A 20,450-nucleotide genomic window follows, 5' to 3' on the forward strand; every position below is an offset into this window, starting at 1 on the left:
TGGATGTCCTCTATTAAATCCTATCAGCAAAAATATGGCCATCCATCCATCCATTTTCTACCGCTTATTCCCTTTTGCGAAATGATCAAGTATGACACATAGAATGGACCTCCTATCCCTGTTCAAATAAGAAAATCTCATTTCAGTAGGCCTTTAAGGACAAACTTGCAATAAGGAACATATGTTTAATGTACCCTTAGATTTGTTGTTAAAATAAAGGCAATAATGCAATTTCTGTGTGGTCCCCTTTATTTAGAAAAGTATCTAAATACAGGACAACAGTATAACAAACAAACAATTTTTGGTAAAATCTGTATGTAAGTTAGATGCAGCTCATCTTTTGGAACTGTTTACATCATGGGTGTCAAACTCTGGCCAAATTTGGCCCGCCGTGTAATTTCATTTGGCCCTTGAGGCAATATCAAATTAACTTTAGAACTGGCCCGCCGCTGTAACACCGCATTCACCACTAATACTCATACTCGTCAACCCTCCCAATTTTCCCGGGAGACTCCCGAAGTTCAGTGCCCCTCCCGAATTTCTCCCGATTTCCACCTAAAAGCACTGCCTTTGGCGTTCTCTACATGTCGCCACGTCCGCTTTTCCTCCATACAAACAGCGTGCCGGCCCACTCACATAATATATGCGGCTCATACACACACACAAGTGTATGCAAGGCATACTTGGTCAACCGCCATACAGGTCACACTGAGGGTGGCCGTATAAACAACTTTAACACTGTTACAAATATATGCCGCACTGTGAACCCACAGCAAACAAGAATGACAAACACATTTCGGGAGAACATCCGCACCGTAACACAACCTAAACACAACATAAACACAACCGAACAAATACCCAGAACCCCTGGCATCACTAACTCTTCCAGGACGCTACAATATACACCCCCGCTGCCACCAAACCCCGCCCCAACTCAAACCCGCCGCCGAAAAGAGGCATTCAATTTTTATTTGTATTTTATTTGATATGCCATTGATATTTTTTAATTATTATTATTTAAAACTCAATTTTGCATGTCACTATAAAGTTATATAAGCCTTGCTTGGTCAATATTCTATGCAAAACTTGTTTGGGTTCCTATTAAAGGATTAATTTGTTCAACCTCGGCCCGCGGCTTCGTTCAGTTTTGAATTTTGGCCCACTCTGTATTTGAGTTTGACACACCCTGGTTTACATGTTGTCGGTGTACCTAATAAAGTGGCCACAATGTGCACATTCAATTGTGTATTTAAACTCTCAAACCAAATCTCCATCAGCGTGGGAAGCCACTGTCCAACCTAATAGTTCTGCTCAGAGCAACGAAAGCGTGCCTCACTTACATCACAGGAGCACATGTCCGAATTCCCAAAGAAGGTTTTTTTGTTATGAAAATTAAAAAAAAAAAACGTGTTGAATAAACAATTGAAAGATTTTGGCTTCGTGCACTTCATTAAGCGTCTCTGCAACATACTGTGCTGAATAACATCTGGTCTCGAGCATTTTCGGATTAGCTTCCCGTTAGTTTATTTATGCGGTGATGAAACCCACATGCAAAGTGATTAAACAGTAACAAATTAAAAACAGAATGCGGAGGTGTAAAATGGCAATTTCAATATGCCTGACAAGAGAGAAAAAAAGCATCCGACGTCAAAACAAAAGAGAAAGCGAAAGTAACACCTTTGTCGCATTGCAACATTAACATGACATCTTGCATATGCCCCTGACTTCTCGCCTCTGTGTGTGGAAAATTCAAAGAAACTTAATTGGGGCACAACATGGAGAGAAACTGTTTGAACAACTTAAAAAGACATAGTTGCATCTGATCTGCAGTTGGTACTTATCCCAACTGCCAGTGCCTATTTGACTCAGCAACTCTTCAATTTTTTTTTTTTTTTTAGCTCTTTAAGTGAAGCATCACTTGCTGTTGTAGAGTCAAAAGCCTGTCAGTTGAAATGCTTTTCTCCCTGACTCGGCATGACAGCATTTCCAGTGTCATTGCTCGCTCTCTCCCCTGTTGCATTGTGGGCATTTTGTAACGTCCCAGAGGTAAAGCGAACTACTGGGAGGAGGCATCCCTCCATCTGTCAAACTTTTAAAACATCAGTCATCCGCTACGAGTCATGTAGTGCCTCAGGTAAAACGGTGGGCCGGATCAGTGTTTTTCAACTACTAGCGTAGCGGGAGTTATTGTCTGGTGTGCCGTGGGAGATGATGTCATTTCACCCAATTGGGTTAAAAATATTTCTTGCAAACCAGTAATTACAAACCCTGTTTCCATATGAGTTGGGAAATGGTGTTAGATGTAAATATAAACAGAATACAATGATTTGCAAATCAGTTTCAACCCATATTCAGTTGAATATGCTACAAAGACACCATATTTGTTACAAATGATCATTAACTTTAGAATTTGATGCCGGCAACACGTGATAAAGAAGTTGGGAAAGGTGGCAGTAATTACTGATAAAGTTGAGGAATGCTCATCAAACACTTATTTGGAACATCTCACAGGTGTGCAAGCTAATTGGGAACAGGTGAGTGCCATGATTGGGTATAAAAACAGCTTCCCAAAAAATGCTCATTCTTTCACAAGAAAGTATGGGACAAGGTACACGAACCATCCAGACTGTTATCGACGCAAAGTTCAACGGCCAGCATCTGTGATGGTATGGGGGTGCATTGGTGCCCAAGGCATTGGTAACTTACACATCTGTGAAGGCACCATTAATGCTGAAAGGTATGGAACAAACAAGGTTTTGGAACAACATATGCTGCCATCTAAGCACACATATGCTGCTTTTTTTTCATGGACGCCCCTGCTTATTTCAGCAAGACATTGCCAAGTCACATTCAGTACGTGTTACAAGACCGTGGCTTCGTAAAAAGAGAGTGCGGGTAATTTCCTGGCCCGCCTGCAGTCCAGACCTGTCTCCCATCAAAAATGTGTGTCGCATTATGAAGCGTAAAATACGACAGCGGAGACCCCGGACAGTTGAACGACTGAAGCTCTACATAAAAAAAGAATGGGAAAAAAATTCCACTTAAAAAGCTTCAACAATTAGTTTCCTCAGTTCCCAAACGTTTGAGTGTTGTTAAAAGAAAAGGTGATGTAACACAGTGGTGAACATGCCCTTTCCCAACTACTTTGGCACGTGTTGCAGCCATGAAATTCTAAGTTTATTATTATTTGAAAAAAAAAATTAAGTTAATGAGTTTGAACATCAAATATGTTGTCTTTGTAGTGCATTCAATTGAATATTTGTTGAAAATAATTTGCAAATCATTGTATTCGGTATATACAGTATTTAAATCTAACACAACTTCCCAAATCATATGGAAACGGGGTTTGTATGTCGCCATGTCGGCAGCTGTGGTTATGAGCACGCTATGGAGTTTACAGTTCCGGTAGCATAATTAGCCCCGAACGGGCTAACATTACGACTAACGTGTTACACGTCCAATACGCCCAGCAACTTTCTGTCGGAGTATCAGCGCTGAAGAAGAATGTTTTAATGTAGACACATAGAATCATCATACTGCTGTGATTATATCAATCAATCAATCAATCAATCAATCAAGTTTGTTAATATAGCCCTAAATCACAAATGTCTCAAAGGACTGTACAAACCATTACGACTACGACATCCTCGGAAGAACTCACATAAGGGCAAGGAAAATTCACACCCAGTGGGACGCCAGTGACAATGATGACTATGAGAAACCTTGGAGAGGACCTCAAATGTTGGCAATCCCCCCCCTCTAGGGGACCGAAAGCAATGGATGTCGAGGGGGTCTAACATGATACTGTGAAAGTTCAATCCATAGTGGCTCCAACACAGCTGCGAGAGTTCAGTTCAAAGCGGATCCAGGACAGCAGCGAGAGTCCCGTCCACAGGAAACCATCCCAGGCGGAGGCGGATCAGCAGCGTAGAGATGTTACCAACCGATACACAGGCGAGCGGTCCATCCTGGGTCTCGACTCTGGACAGCCAGTACTTCATCCATGGTCATCGGACCGGACCCCCTCCACAAGGGAGGGGGGGACAGAGGAGAAAAATAAAAGAAGCGGCAGATCAACTTGTCTAAAAAGGAGGTCTATTTAAAGGCTAGAGTATACAAATGAGTTTTAAGGTGAGACTTAAATGCTTCTACTGAGGTAGCATCTGGAACTGTTACCGGGAGGGCATTCCAGAGTACTGGAGCCCGAACGGAAAATGCTCTACAGCCCGCAGACTTTTTTTGGGCTTTAGGAATCACTAATAAGCCGGAGTCTTTTGAACGCAGATTTCTTGCCGGGACATATGGTACAATACAATCGGCAAGATAGGCTGGAGCTAGACCGTGTAGTATTTTATACGTAAGTAGTAAAACCTTGAAGTCACATCTTAAATGCACAGGAAGCCAGTGCAGGTGAGCCAGTATAGGCGTAATATGATCAAAGTTTCTTGTTCTTGTCAAAAGTCTAGCAGCCGCATTTTGTACCAACTGTAATCTTTTGCATCAAGTGTTCATTCAAGGCTAAGGCAAAATATCGTGATATATATCGTGTATCGTGACATGGCCCAAAAATGTCGAGATATTAATAAAAGGCCATATCGCCCAGCCCTACCTCATACATACCTGTTTGGTCGGAACATGTGCTTCCAACTAAGTGACTTTGTTGCTATATTTAGTGAGTATATACAGCCCTCTAGATACTTCTTTTTGTTTTAAAAAAAGTCACTAACGACAAGTCTTGACAATTAACATGAGAGCACATAACCCTCTTCTCAATCACAACAAGCAATTGCAGCCTGGCACTTGTTTAGCAAGCATTCTAAGTGTCCGTACAATAGTCCAGAAAGACGTTATTGACTTGCTGAGTGTGAATTAATTATTCAAGGACAAACAATGAGTCTGAAGCAATCAGTGAGGTTTCTGGCTGTGTTTGCATTTAATTGAGCCCAAAGTGTCTTTCAATAGCTAGCTGACTGTGCGAAACAACTACTGTGGATGCACAGAATTGCAATACCACAGCTGCAACCAACATCGGATATTTACTGTTTATTTTGTGAAAGTTAAAAAATATTTGATAAGCATTTACTGTACCGGACTGCACTTTCTGAAAATTATTTTGTACATTAATTTGTATATCTTTTATTGGTACATATTGACCAAAATGCCATTACTTACACACACCTGATATGTTTTTTTAAGTATCAAAGATTATGCTCACTCATATACTGCTACAAACAGATGAGATGAAACCACAATGTTAAGTGGGTTTTTTTTCTCCCAAAAGATTTCTTTAAAGAACTCTGACTAAGATATGAGTGGAATTCTACACTGTTGAAATTTGCATATTTTCCTTGTACCTGCTCTTTGGCTCCTTCCCACCTAACTAAAACATGAAGTTGAAGAACATTGCCCACCCCATAGGCATGGATGTGTGTGTCAGCGCCGTACCCCACCTCACATATCATGTCAGCTATTTTTGCTCAAGCCTCCAACCTTGATGGGTGTTGAATGAACTAAACATTTAATGGTATTTCAACGTGCTACAGTACAGTGTATTTCGATATAATCAAATCTTTTTTCTACCTTTGAGTCATGATTATGTTCAATAAGCAAACTATATACCAGACCGGGGCAAATTAAGGCCGGGGGGGCCTTAATTAGTTTTCAAATATTCCCAAATATTTTGTTTAGATATTTAAGATGGAAACTGTAGCTGCCATTATAATTTGCAGCAATGTTTTCAAATGAACGTAAGTCTTGAACTATGGAAAATATTTCAATGGTTGAAATCTGCACCTTTGCAAGATATACTAGTTACTATGGTAATCTAATTAGTTACTATGCTCATGTAAGTCACAGCGGCTCAGACGAGGCTTCAAGCAGTGTGGCTGGGGAGCGTTTCCACTGTGTGAGCCTGAAATGCGGGTGTCAGGTACAGACGTGGAAGGAGATTTTCAAAACAAAGTTTTAAAGCTTAGTGATGTATCAGATTGTAGGTGGGGTTTTTTTTTACCCTTTGCATTCATATTTTGTGGTGTTTGTTGCATTTTTGTTGTGTTTCGCTTGATTGTAAAATAGGTTGATCGAGAGGGGATGTGACATTCATATGTTGTCAATATTCAGTGTTTTATCGTCCATAGTTAGTATTGTAAATCACACATTCTGGGTGTCTCATTCTGTAAACAAATTTAAAATTCCATTTTGTTTTTTAAGGCGGTTTGTCATAACGTTTGTAGCATTCAATCAGACATTATAGTGAGGTTTTTTATTAGTGGGACGGCGTGGCGCAGTGGTAGAGTGGCTGTGCGCAACCCGAGGGTCCCTGGTTCAAATCCCACCTAGTACCAACCTCGTCACGTCCGTTGTGTCCTGAGCAAGACACTTCACCCTTGCTCCTGATGGGTACTGGTTGGCGCCTTGCATGGCAGCTCCCTCCATCAGTGTGTGAATGTGTGTGTGAATGGGTAAATGTGGAAGTAGTGTCAAAGCGCTTTGAGTACCTTGAAGGTAGAAAAGCGCTATACAAGTACAACCCATTTATCATTTATTTAGTGTTCCTAAGAACAGATATACCGGCCCTCAGACAAACTGTTGTCTCTAAATTTGGCCCCCGAGTCAAAATAATTGCCCAGGCCTGGTATATACTGTAGGGCTGTGTAATTCAACCTTTTCTGAGAAAAGGCACATTTTCTTTATTGAAAAAATCCCGAGGCACACAACCAGCAGAACTAATTGAAAAATGAAAGTCAGCAGCCGTTATTTTCGCAACTATTGGATGTGACTTCAAACCATAACCAACCATCACTATAACTCTTGTCTCAAAGTAGGTGTACTGTCACGGTCTGTCATATCACGCCGTGACTTATTTTACGGTTTTTGACGTTTTCCTGTGTGTGGTGTTTTAGTTCTTGTCTTGTGCTCCTATTTCAGTGGCTTTCTCTGTTTTGTTGGTATTTTCCTGTAGCAGTTTTATGTCTTCCTTGAAAGCTATTCCCCGCACCGGCTTTGTTTTGGCAATCAAGACTATTTAAGTTGTGCGGACGCTATCCTTCTTTGTGTGGACATTGTTGTTTGTCATGTCATGTACGGATGTACTTTATGGACGCCGTCTGCTCCATACACTGTAAGTCTTTGCTGTCGTCCAACAATCTGTCTTTGTTTACTTTGCAGCGAGTTCTGTTTTAGTTCGTTTTGCACAGCCTTCCCTAAACTTCAATGCCTTTTCTTAGCGGTACTCACTTTTTGTTTATTTTTGGTTTCAGCTTTAGATATTTTTTTTTTCCCGCACGTTGCCTCCCGCTGTCCCCTGCGTAATGTGATCACGACAAACCATGTTCCCGACATCTACAAAGCATTTAGCTACCTGCTGCTACCTACTGATATGAAAGAGTTTCACACGGTTACTATGCCGAGGTCTAGTGGTTGAAAAACACTGCTGTAGGGTTGGAGACAAAACATATTCAGATGCAATTGAAAATTCACAAGACAAGGTTGGCCAGTGTGTAAATGAAGATTCAAAAATGTTTTTTTGTAATTATTACTTAATCAAGTTACAAAACATTCATGGTATGTGGTGAATACATGCTTCAGTGTATGGATAGCATATATGTTTTTAGATAATTGTTAAGTATTACCATACCATACCATGCATAAGTATTGACCAATCTGGGGTAACTTCATCCGATGGGCTCATCCCCTTTCGTTGTACAGATGGTTAATAAAATTATGTTTTTTCAGGTTGTTTTAGTGTGTGACATAAACAAGCAATATTTCATTGCCACTATATCATCCAGTGCAACAAACTCAAAGTCTGTATCTCATGTGCATAGAAAGTAAACATCAATACAGACAATTAAATTGTCTCGAATCAGATATGATAGTTATTCACTTAGAAGTCAGATGCTATTTGTCGTAATATGTGTTTGGTTTGGGAAGAATTTTATGAAAAATAAAAAGCGACGACTTCAATTTCCCTCTGGAGCCAGGCCCGGAGGTGGGGCTGGCCGGGTCAGTCACAATGGGGCCCGGCCAAGCACAGCCCGAAGAGGCATCGAGGGTATATTTTCCAATGGGCTCACCACTAATAGGAAGGCAGCGTAGAGGCCGGCTCCCGAAGGCAGGGACCTTGGCGGTCCGTCACATCGCTGGGGGGGAAAAAGCCTGAGCTGGTGCTCGAAGTAGAGAAGTTTCGGCTGGATCTAGTCAGTCACACTTCAACCCAGAGCAGAACCAGTCCTCTTGAGAGGGGCTGAACTCTCTTCCATTATGGCGTTGAAAATAGTGAGAGGTGATGGCTGGGGTGGCGATTGTTGTTGCCCCTTGGTTCAGAGCCTGTACGTTGGAATTTAACCCAGCAGAGGAGAATGGAGATTCTCTCCGCCTGTGGATGAGGGTATGGGTCCTGTCTTTTGTTTGTGCTTACGCACCAAACAGCTCAGAGTACCCGCTCTTTTTGGATTCCCTCGAGGGAGTACTGAAGAGTGCCACTTCAGGTGATTCCCTTGTTTTGCTGGGTGACTTTAAAGCTCACATTGGCAACGACAGTGATTGGGATGAATGGAACTGAACCTGAGTGGTGTTTTTTACTGGATTTTTGTGCTCGTCACAGATATTCCATAACAAAGACCATGTTAAAACATAAGGGTGTCCATATGTGCACTTGGCACCAGGATGACCTAAGTCTCAGTTGGATGACCGATTTTGTGGTTGTCATCAGATTTGCAGTCCATCCTTTGGACCCTTGGGTGAAGAGAAGGGTTAGAGCTTTCTAACAATCACTACCTGGTAGTGAGCTGGTTTTGATGGTGGCGGAGGATGCTGGACAAAACTGGCAGGCCCAAACGCATTGTGATGATCTGCTAGTCTAGAAGAGTCACCCGTCAGGGAGGGTTTCAATTTCCACCTCCGGAAGAACTTTGACCATGTCTCGAAGGAGGCGCTGGACATTGAGTCCGAGTGGACCATGTTCTCTACTCCTATTGTCAACGCGGCCAATCAGAGCTTTGGGCGCTAGGTGGTTGGTGCCTGTCGTGCCCATTAATGAACGCAACTTCAAACAAGAAAAGCCAATGATGCTGTAGATAGGTTTCTTATAATGTTACAAAAAGGCACTGCATTTTTAGCAAATCTGGAATCAGAAAAACACGTATCCCACCTTTCAAGCTTTCCCTTTTCACTTTGGCCTGGGCATCTGGTCAAGATGCTTCCTGGACACCTCCTATTCATGACACTTCCGACCCCAGGGAAGACCCAGGGCTTGTTCGAAAGACTATGTTTCTATTCTGGTCTGGGACCACCTCGGAATCTATCCACTGTGAGGTGCTTAATGAAGTTGGATGGATGGCTGGATTGATAGTTTTAATCATTTGTGACCGTAAAGGAATTCAATATTTTTCAATGGCTAAGCCATTGGGTTGATCTTGAGCCAATAGTTTATGATTTTCACTTACTGAAGAGCAAAGTGAAGCCATCAAGACTAGAGATGGCTACCGGATTTGGTACCGTCATTAGTGCTGACGAAATTCCGTTGGTACAACCGAGTACCTATTCAAGTAAAGTCAGATGGTCCCATCTTTCAATACCTTTGTTGCACATAACGGCATGTCCGATTGCAGAAACAGCATCTGGCAACAAGTGTATTCATAGCGTAATTACTTGTGGTAAAGCAAGCATGCCTGATATAAAACGCTTAAAGGTAAAGAAGTAAGTCTCCACTTGTTCAAAATGTGCTAGCCCGATACAAATTTACATTGGATATGCCATATACTGTTTTATTTTTGTTGTATCTGATGCTGCTTAGGAGGTTGATCAGTAGTTTTAAAAATGTTTCTTATCATTTCTATGCAGATGATATTCAACTGTTATGCTCCTTCAACAATTCAGAGTTTCACTTTTTATCTAAGTTCTTGGAGTGTGTATCCTGTATTAAAAACTGGTTGTCCTCAAATTTCCTCCAGATAAATTCAAACAAAACGGAAACTCTGATAATTAAATGGGTTGTACTTGATTAGCGCTTTTCTACCTTCAAGGTACTCAAAGCGCTTTGACACTACTTCCACATTCACACACACATTCACACACTGATGGAGGGAGCTGCCATGCAAGGCGCCAACCAGCACCCATCAGGAGCAAGGGTGAAGTGTCTTGCTCAGGACACAACGGACGTGACGAGGTTGGTACTAGGTGGGATTTGAACCAGGGACCCTCGGGTTGCGCACGGCCACTCTCCCACTGCGCCACGCCCCCGATGAAAAGATCCCCCTGATCAAGAACTCCCTTGGTGCTCCGGGTGCATCTGTTAAAAGCAGCCTCAGAAACCTTGGGGTTGTGTTGGATCAGTCAATGTCTTTGGAAGTTCACTGCCATCAACTGACCAAAAACTGTTTTATCATATCAGAAATAGTTCTAAAGTGAGAAATGTGTTGTCCAAATTGGATCTCGAAATGATCATTCACACGTTCATTTTGTCTTGCATTGAATATTGCAATTCTCACTCTTTTCAACAAGTCAACGCTAAAGAGACTTCAGACTGTACAAAATGTGGCTGCCAGACTTTTGACCGGTGTACTCAGAACAGCCCATATCATCCCCATTGTATCCGGTCTTCATTGGCTTCCAGTTAGATTCCGCATTATGTTTAAAATTTGAGCCCTAACATTCCATGCGTTTAATGATGGGGCCCCTCAGTACATCACTGACTTGCATTTCCCCTACTCTTCAGGGCACAGCCATTTGTCTTCAAGCCAGGGTCTTCAGAGATCCCGAAAACTTGTTTTAGAACTCGTGGAGACCTGGCATTCCAGGCTATAGCTCTGAGACTCTGGAACAATTTGCACCAGTCCCTTTGTGAGCTTGACTATGTTGAAACTTTTAAGAAATATTTGAAAACTTCCCTTTTTAGTAAAGCTTTTAGCTAATGCACCTTTTAACTATCATTTTTAATCCACTTTGTATCATTTTTATGATGTTGCCCCTGTTGTCATAAATTAAATTGTTGTTTTACTTCACCTATGTTTTGTACAGCTCTTTGTGATTTTATCTGTGAAAAGCGCTTTATAAATAAAATGTACTTACTTTCTCACTTACCTGCTATTAATTAGCAATAACGATTTTGCGTGGCGATTTCAACACCTTCTAATTTGGTAATCTAAATTTGAACTCAACAGCATGTTACAATACTTACATTATAAACTATTTGTAAGGCCGAGCAAAAAAGAAGACTGGATTTTTCAGCTTAATAGCAAATACTACTTCATGAGTACGGCTACACACCTAGGACTAACTGAAATGATTGGATTTGTGCAAATAAGGCACAGAAGTGTAAGAAAACAAGTTATAAACACTGGACATCTCTATTCTAATAAAAAATAGATGGTGTTATAAAATAAATAAACATGTTTTACCAAATAAACACACACAAATGTACAAAAAATTGGTATTGCTCAGTACCAATGTCAAGGGAACCGAATAGAATATTGACTCAAATGTGAAAGGTACTCATCCCGAAACAAGACCCAAAAAAAAGCAGCGAATAAAATTGGATGCATTGATGTCCTGGCTAAGCAACTTCAGGGAGGAAACTTTGGTGATTTCAATCGGTGATCAAGCTGATCAATCACAGGTATTACACATGATAACGATGTGATCGTGGTTGTATGCCAGGCCGTGTGATTTTGGCTCTTTTAGCAGCCCACTGTGACTATGGAGAAAAAGCCTAAATGGAGCTTCTTTGTAGACTATACTCCGGCTTATTTCCACCGCCTCTCACTGGCAGACATGTATCGGTTAGGAAAGATTGTGCAAAGGGGAGTGAAAGCTGAGAGATGAGAGTGGGAAAAGGATGATGGAAGGACAACAGAGAAGAGAAGCAAGAATGAAAAGCATTTGGCAGACACATGGAAAACAGTGCAGAGAATGGAAGATAGTTGAAAATGAATGCTTGTGAGTGCAAATATTTGCTGTTCTACTTGTCATGGTCGCATTCACAGAGATGGGTTGACTCTTAACCCGTTCTGCAGAATACTGATGAGGTCTCGGGAACAGAGGAGCAGTAGAGACCAGTCAGGGGTCTGTAACGATGACCCTGTCTCCGAATAAAGATCAGTTTAGGAGGCAGGAGAGATGAAGGATGAGAATTCTGAGTCAGGACATGTGCTGACAGCAGCTGCAGATTGTTCCCCAGCAGTGCCCATGCTGGCTCTTTTTTTTGTTTTTCCAGAAGTTACTCAGGCTGGCTGCCCTAAGGGCTCTCCACGTATACGAGAAGGCACACTGACAAAGAAGAGGCCAATCAACAGGGCAAGCCCTCCTTCCAGCCTCAGCTGACTGAATGACCTACTTCAAATGTGTGTGTGCCCCTATGACTAATTTCAATGACTATTCTGTAATTCTTTGTAGCTCACAGACCTCGGTGGTCTCAGCTGTCACATGTGGTCTGAGCCCCAGCGCATGTTGAAGAAGCTGATGATTCAAACAATAGTTTATTCGTCTACTTTAAAGATCACAGATGTGCTTGTGATCAATCAATCAATCAATGTTTACTTATATAGCCCTAAATCACTAGTGTCTCAAAGGGCTGCACAGACCACCACGACATCCTCGGTAGGCCCACATAAGGGCAAGGAAAACTCACACCCAGTGGGACGTCGGTGACAATGATGACTATGAGAACCTTAGAGAGGAGGAAAGCAATGGATGTCGAGCGGGTCTAACATGATACTGTGAAAGTTCAATCCACAATGGATCCAACACAGTCGCGAGAGTCCAGACCAAAGCGGATCCAACACAGCAGCGAGAGTCCCGTTCACAGCGGAGCCAGCAGGAAACCATCCCAAGCGGAGGCGGATCAGCAGCGCAGAGATGTCCCCAGCCGATACACAGGCGAGCAGTACATGGCAACCGGATCGGACCGGACCCCCTCCACAAGGGAGAGTGGGACATAGAAGAAAAAGAAAAGAAACGGCAGATCAACTGGTCTAAAAAGGGAGTCTATTTAAAGGCTAGAGTATACAAATGAGTTTTAAGGTGAGACTTAAATGCTTCTACTGAGGTGGCATCGCGAACTGTTACCGGGAGGGCATTCCAGAGTACTGGAGCCCGAACGGAAAACGCTCTATAGCCCCGCAGACTTTTTCTGGGCTTTGGGAATCACTAATAAGCCGGAGTCCTTTGAACACAGATTTCTTGCCGGGACATATGGTACAATACAATCGGCAAGATAGGATGGAGCTAGACCGTGTAGTATTTTATACGTAAGTAGTAAAACCTTAAAGTCACATCTTAAGTGCACAGGAAACCAGTGCAGGTGAGCCAGTACAGGCGTAATGTGATCAAACTTTCTTGTTCTTGTCAAAAGTCTAGCAACCGCATTTTGTACCAACTGTAATCTTTTAATGCTAGACATGGGGAGACCCGAAAATAATACGTTACAGTAGTCGAGGCGAGACGTAACAAACGCATGGATAATGATCTCAGCGTCTTTAGTGGACAGAATGGAGCGAATTTTAGCGATGTTACGGAGATGAAAGAAGGCCGTTTTAGTAACGCTTTTAATGTGTGCCTCAAAGGAGAGAGTTGGGTCGAAGATAATACCCAGATTCTTTACCGTGTCGCCTTGTATAATTGTTTGGTTGTCAAATGTTAGAGTTGTATTATTAAATAGAGTTCGGTGTCTAGCAGGACCGATAATCAGCATTTCCGTTTTTTTGGCGTTGAGTTGCAAAAAGTTAGCGGACATCCATTGTTTAATTTCATTAATCCTGCAGTTTACTTGGCTGTGTTTTTCCCAAACGGAATTATGAAAAAAGAAAAAAATCACTTCCAGGGTGAAGCTGTCACCCTCCTAGAACAATGTTTAACACTATGACAGCCTTACTCTTACCTGTTAAAAAGCACTTAATCACAGACAATATTACAATGCAATGACTTCAGAACATGTTAAACTATATCAATGAAGGCATTGTGATCAGGCAGCTACTCCAACTCTAGGGGATCCTGTCAAAACTGCCATGGCTGATTGAGAAGTCGTATGATGGAATGGGGTGCCAAGTAGTCCATTTTTACAACAGTTTTTTTTTCTTCTAGTTTTAGTCATATTATAGTTATCTAAATTGATTTAGTTTTAGTCGAATAATATCCTCAACATTTTAGTCGACGAAAATTACAGTACATTGACTAAAATACGAAGGGGCGGCATGGCGTAGTGGGTAGAGCGGCCGGCCAGAAACCTGAGGGTTGCAGGTTTGCTTCCCACCTATTGACATCCAAAAAATCGCTGCTGTGTCCTTGGGCTGGACACTTCACCCTTTGCCCCCGGTACCGCTCACACTGGTGAATGAATGATGAATGAATGATAGGTGGTGGTCGGAGGGGCCGTAGGCGCAAACTGGCAGCCACGCTTCCGTCAGTCTACCCCAGGACAGCTCTGGCTACTGATGTAGCTTACCACCACCAGGTGTGAATAAATTATGAGTCCCACTTATCTGTGAGCGCTTTGAGTGTTCAGAAAAGCGCGATATAAATCAATGTTATAATTATTATTATTATGAAGTATAAAGGAAAACTCATCTTTAAAGTTGTCTTGAGACCACATTTCTAAAAGTTATTACAATTTCTGTACAATGTAATAAATCAATTCTACATAACTTAGCAGACACTATATAGATGCATTTCAATAAATCTGAATTTGGTGCATCCAAATAATTCAGAAGTATTCAGAAGTAAACTTTGACTAAGAGACTAATTAAAACTTCAGAATATGTGATTAGTTAACTTGCTGACAGGACAGTGCTTTACAATATTGACCTTTTTGACAATGTTTAACATTTTATGAGATACTGAATTTGGGTTTTTATCTACGTATCAGAATTAAACAGTTCACTTATTGAAATTAACTACTGAAAACATTTGTATTTTCAAAGATATACACATTTTGTCAGGCTTGGACTTGGTCTTGGTTTGTTTTCCCGAGGTGCAAAGCGAAAGGAGTGGAAACGGCGTGAAGGTAAAGACATCTTTATTTTAACACTAAAACTAAAAACAGGAACCACACAAAAAGCGCGCACAATGGCGGTACAAAAAACTGGGCTATGAAACAAAAGACTAGCACAAAGGCTATAAACTACAAACATGAAACAAAAACACTTGCGCAGCGGCATAAATAACAAAAAAATACGTGGACAAAATGGACAGCATTGCAAGGCATCCATCCCATCCATCCATTTTCTACCGCTTATTCCCTTTCGGGGTCGCGGGGGGCGCTGGCGCCTATCTCAGCTACAATCTGGACAAGTCGCCACCTCATCGCAGGGCCAACACAGATAGACAGACAACATTCACACTCACATTCACACACTAGGGCCAATTTAGTGTTGCCAATCAACCTATCCCCAGGTGCATGTCTTTGGAAGTGGGAGGGAACCCACGCATTCACGGGGAGAACATGCAAACCCCACACAGATAGATCCCGAGCCTGGATTTGAACCCAGGACTGCTGGACCTTCATATTGTGAGGCAGATGCATTGCAAGGCATGAAGCAGATAATCGAGAGCGTGAATGAGGTGCAGCATGGGTAGCGTGTGTGCGAGTGTGAAGATCCCAGGACGAAGACAAGAAAAAGAGTGACTTAAATAGCTATGATCATTAGTGAAAACAGGTGTGAGGTTGAGAACAGGGACGTGACAGGTGAAAACTAATGAGTTGGCATGGAAACAAACAAAACCAGGAAGTGCAAAACGTGACTGAATGTGCAAAATCACCAGGCTTAGGCGTTTCTGCTTATAGACTTCCTTGCTGTTCACCCCTGGTGACCAATTAGTTGTCTTGGCTCTACGTTTGTTTAGCGTCTTCAGTTTTTGTATTTTTGGCTTGCTTCAAATAATACAGGACAGACTCTTACCTGCTCGCAGCTCCGGCTTGTCTTTCTGCATTGTAGGGACCCCAACCATGGCAACCATGCATTCCCAACGTAACACAAGGGTTTCACATAGAGATGGGTTGACAAAGCAGGCTGTTGATACAAGGGGGGAGAACTTTTCCTCAGCAATGCGCTGGTTCGGGCAACACGGTGGGACATCTGCCTCACAATACGAAGGTCCTGAGCAGTCTTGGGTCCAATCCCAGGCTCGGGACCTTTCTGTGTGGAGTTTGCATGTTCTCCCCGTGAATGCGTGGGTTCCCTCCGGGAACTCCGGCTTCCTCCCACCTCCAAAAACATGCACCTGGGGATAGGTTGATTGGCAACACTAAATTGGCTGTAATGTGTGTTTTGGAGTGTGAATGTTGTCTGTCTATCTGTGTTGGCCCTGCGATGAGGTGGCGACTTGTCCAGGGTGTACTCCGCCTTCCGCCCATGTGCAGCTGAACTTGGCTCCTGCACCCCCCGCAACCCCGAAAGGGACATGCGGTTGGAAAATGGATGGATGGAACTTTCGGACAGCAGCAACACTTTTTCTGAATATTTCTGTCTTATAAAAAACATTTATCAGATGGTTTTATTATTGTTTTCTTTGGAATGATCAGTTTAGATCTAGTCTCTATCATTTGAACAAAGCCCTCATCTTCAACAGTAGTGATGGGTAATCCTGTGGACGCGATCCACTTTGCCATGGCCTCTTCCTCGGTCTGCTGTTCTTTTGAGTCACTTTATTGCATTGAAGCATCAAAAAAAAAACTTGCAGATATAGTTTGCTGGCATTGTTGTCGCTGTTGACGCAAAAATTGACTGATATCCATCCATCCATCCATTTTCTACCGCTTATTCCCTTTCGGGGTCGCGGGGGGCGCTGGCGCCTATCTCAGCTACAATCGGGCGGAAGGCGGGGTACACCCTGGACAAGTCGCCACCTCATCGCAGGGCCAACACAGATAGACAGACAACATTCACACTCACATTCACACACTAGGGCCAATTTAGTGTTGCCAATCAACCTATCCCCAGGTGCATGTCTTTGGAAGTGGGAGGAAGCCGGAGTACCCGGAGGGAACCCACGCATTCACGGGGAGAACATGCAAACTCCACACAGAAAGATCCCGAGCCTGGATTTGAACCCAGGACTGCAGGACCTTCGTATTGTGAGGCAGACGCACTAACCCCTCTGCCACCGTGAAGCCATTTGACTGATATATATGTATAAATATATGTATATATATGTATATATATATATATATATATATATATATATATGTGTATAAATATATGTATGTATGTATGTATAAATATATATATATTAAAATATATGTGTGTATATATATATATATATATATATATATATATATATAACATACATATATACATATATATGAATTAATAAATATATATACGCATACATATATATATATATATATATATATATATACATATTTATACACATACATATACACATATTAATAAATATATACCGCATTTCCTTGAATAGCCGCCAGGGCGCTAATTAATTTAAAACCTCTTCTCGCTCCTGCGCTTATTCAAGGCATGCGGTAAAAGTAAGCAGGCGCTAATAATTTTAAAACCTCTTCTCACCCCTGCGCTTACCAATGGCATGCAGTAAAAGTTTGAGTGTGATAAAAAAAGATATATATTCTGCAGCGCGGCCTGGTGGTTGGGGACCACTGCTCTACAACATGTCATCGCGACCGCCTTTACACAACGCTATCTGTGTGCCGGCCGGACGCAAGCGTTTCGCTGCTTCTCATACGAGATTGCAATGCATACTTGGTCAACAGCCATACCTTTTACACTGATGGTTGTGATATAAACAACTTTAACACTCTTACTAATATGTGCCACACTCTGAACACACACCAAACACATTTCTGGAGAACATCGGCTCTGTAACACATTATGAACGCAACATAAGAATTATCCACAATGCCATCCATCCATGACTCTTGGCTATATTATACACTCGCCCCCACCCCCACCCACCTCAACCGACGCGCGTTGGGGGGGGTTGGTGCTAGCGGGGTGTATAATATAGCCAAGAGTCATGGATGCACGGCATTGTGGGTAACTCTTATGTTGCGTTTATAATGTGTTACAGAACCGATGTTCTCATAGTAAAAGCAAAAAAAAACTCCTCCGCCATTTTGACAATGACGACAGGAGAAGTGTCACTCGTGACGTCACAAATTTGACCCGGCGGTAAAAGTAAGCATGAGCTAATAAATTTGTGGAGCGAGTTTGACCCGGCAGTAATTCAAGGCAGGAGCATATTTCATGCCCGGGGGCTATTTGAGTAAATACGTTATACACATACATATATATACATATATATATATACATACAAACACACACACATATATATTATCTTCATTTATATAGAACTTTACTATACATGGAATGATACCCACAGCACTGTATATTATACATCAAACTCACCCATAGAGACACACACATTCACACACTGATGGCGAAAGCTCCCATGCAAAGCGCAACCCATCAGGGGCAATTAGGGGTTCGGCGTCTTTCTCAGGGACACCTCGACATGAGCTCTCTAGGCCATGACCAAACCGAACCGAACTGGTTACGAGACGGCCACTCTACCCCATGAGCCATCTTCAAATAGGAGGGAATATAATGCACATAGCAATCAATGGTGGTGCACGAATTGTCGAGCTACAACACAACTATAATTAGGGTTACTCCTAATGTTACTGTTTTCTAAAAACTATTGTAATTATTGGTGTTGCAGCTATGTCAGAAGTATTGCGCAAAATGCACATGTGCACAATAATTTAAACAAAGGTGACAATTAGCATGGAAGACACATCTTTGATCAGTGTCTCATCACTAAAGGTCACAGCATTGATGTGAGCCGTGTCACACATCTCATTGACTGTTGGCTAACTGGTGGCATATACATCAACATGTCCTGAAGTTGAAAGATGAAAACAGCACATCAGATAGTTTGCTAATGACTTCTCTCGGCTTTCCTGACAGGTATTTCCCCATGGGCCACCCTGTGTCCGTGCATCTCTACTTTCAGTCAGACCAGTTCCAGGGCTACCTTGTCAGGCACCATGCCACCAATCTGGCTACAAGCAAGCTGGAGACCATGGAAACCTGGCTGGCGCCAAAGAAGAACTTCAAGTTGACTACTCCTCCCAAAAGCACATTCAGCAGGTTGCAGTTTGCAGAGGTAAGTCTGCATAAGGCTGTTTTATTTTGCCTAGTTCTTTTGGAGAGTAGTCTTGAGTCACCAAATCACTGAGCCGTTGACCTTATCAGGAAATTTGCTCCGATTAAATGTTAACCACAAAACAGGAAAGCCCAGGACTTGTTGAAGTGGCACGCTGACCTTTTTTCCATCGCTATCAGAATCAGAATCAGAAATACTTTAATAATCCCTGAGGGGAAATTAAGATTTTCAGCACAATCCCATTCAAGAGCAGACAAACATTACAGGGAGACAGAACAGGATCGCTGACGGGTCTGCAAACTTACAAAAAAGGTGAGAAACAGGTAAACGCTGGGGAGCAGAAAAAAAAAATCAGTCCAAGCCTGGGTCCCTGGAGGGGGGTCCAGACTGAGGTAAAGGGGAAAAAACTCATAGCCATAGCACACATAAACATGTGTAAGTGGGAAACATCAAAGAACACAAAGGACATTAAAACTGTCATAACTTGGACTTGGAGCGGACACGGCATAAAGAAAAGGGCATCTTTTAATCTTAACTCTCAAAAGGTATTACAAAGACAAAGGGTTTAAACAAAAGGCACTCTCAGTGGAGGTTCAAAACTTGGCTATGAAAACAAAACTTGCACTAAGGCAAAAGTATGGACATAAAACAAAACTTGCACTGTGGCATGAATAACTAAAAACTTACTTGGAACGGAAAGAGAACGGGACATGGATCATCTGCATGGATTACAAGGGTGTCATCAAGGGTGAGTAGTAGGTGATAGAAGGTGATGTCGCCAGAATGACTGGCAACTGTGGCTTGAATATTATTGTGGTGATTGAAAACAGGTGCGTGAGTTCAAACGTGGTACAGGTGAAACTAATGGATAACCATGGAAACAAGACAGGGGAGTAAAAAGGAGGAACTAAAATAAATCCAAAAACCAAACAGAACATAACTTAAACATTAAAAGAGCAGAGCTGATGCAACCAGCCACTTCTACACACAGCTAACAAAAGTAACACAATAACAAGCACAAAAAAAAAACATACACTGTGGTGGCCTCTGCGGTGTTCCACGCCATTGTCTGCTGGGGCGGGGGGAGCATGGCCCAAGACAGGAGCAGACCCAACAAAGCAACTAAGAGAGCGGACTCCACCCTCGGCCGCCCGCCAACTCTCGGGCAGTGTCCAGTCCACATGGTTACGTCCAAGGAGACCGAGGTGTCCAATACCTGCTCATTCAGCCAAGACACTGTGAAGCTTGTCCCTCCCGTCCCTGTCGCTTCATCCGCATCTCCTCCAGTCTCTTCAAACGGACTCTGATGTGGCAGA

At 42.4% G+C, this 20,450-nt stretch overlaps 1 protein-coding gene across 2 annotated transcripts in view; it reads left to right on the plus strand.

Annotated features, from left to right (window-relative positions):
• Window positions 1-20,450, plus strand: part of xylt1 (xylosyltransferase I) — a 342,709-nt gene that overhangs the window by 265,357 nt on the left and 56,902 nt on the right. For both annotated transcript variants that reach the window (XM_061880992.1, XM_061880993.1), the window contains exon 10: window positions 18,936-19,134. In XM_061880992.1, the coding sequence (XP_061736976.1) occupies window positions 18,936-19,134 (199 nt within the window). The remainder of the gene's footprint in view (window positions 1-18,935; window positions 19,135-20,450) is intronic.

The sequence above is a fragment of the Nerophis ophidion genome, linkage group LG20, assembly GCF_033978795.1.
Source record: "Nerophis ophidion isolate RoL-2023_Sa linkage group LG20, RoL_Noph_v1.0, whole genome shotgun sequence".
Taxonomy (NCBI): domain Eukaryota; kingdom Metazoa; phylum Chordata; class Actinopteri; order Syngnathiformes; family Syngnathidae; genus Nerophis; species Nerophis ophidion.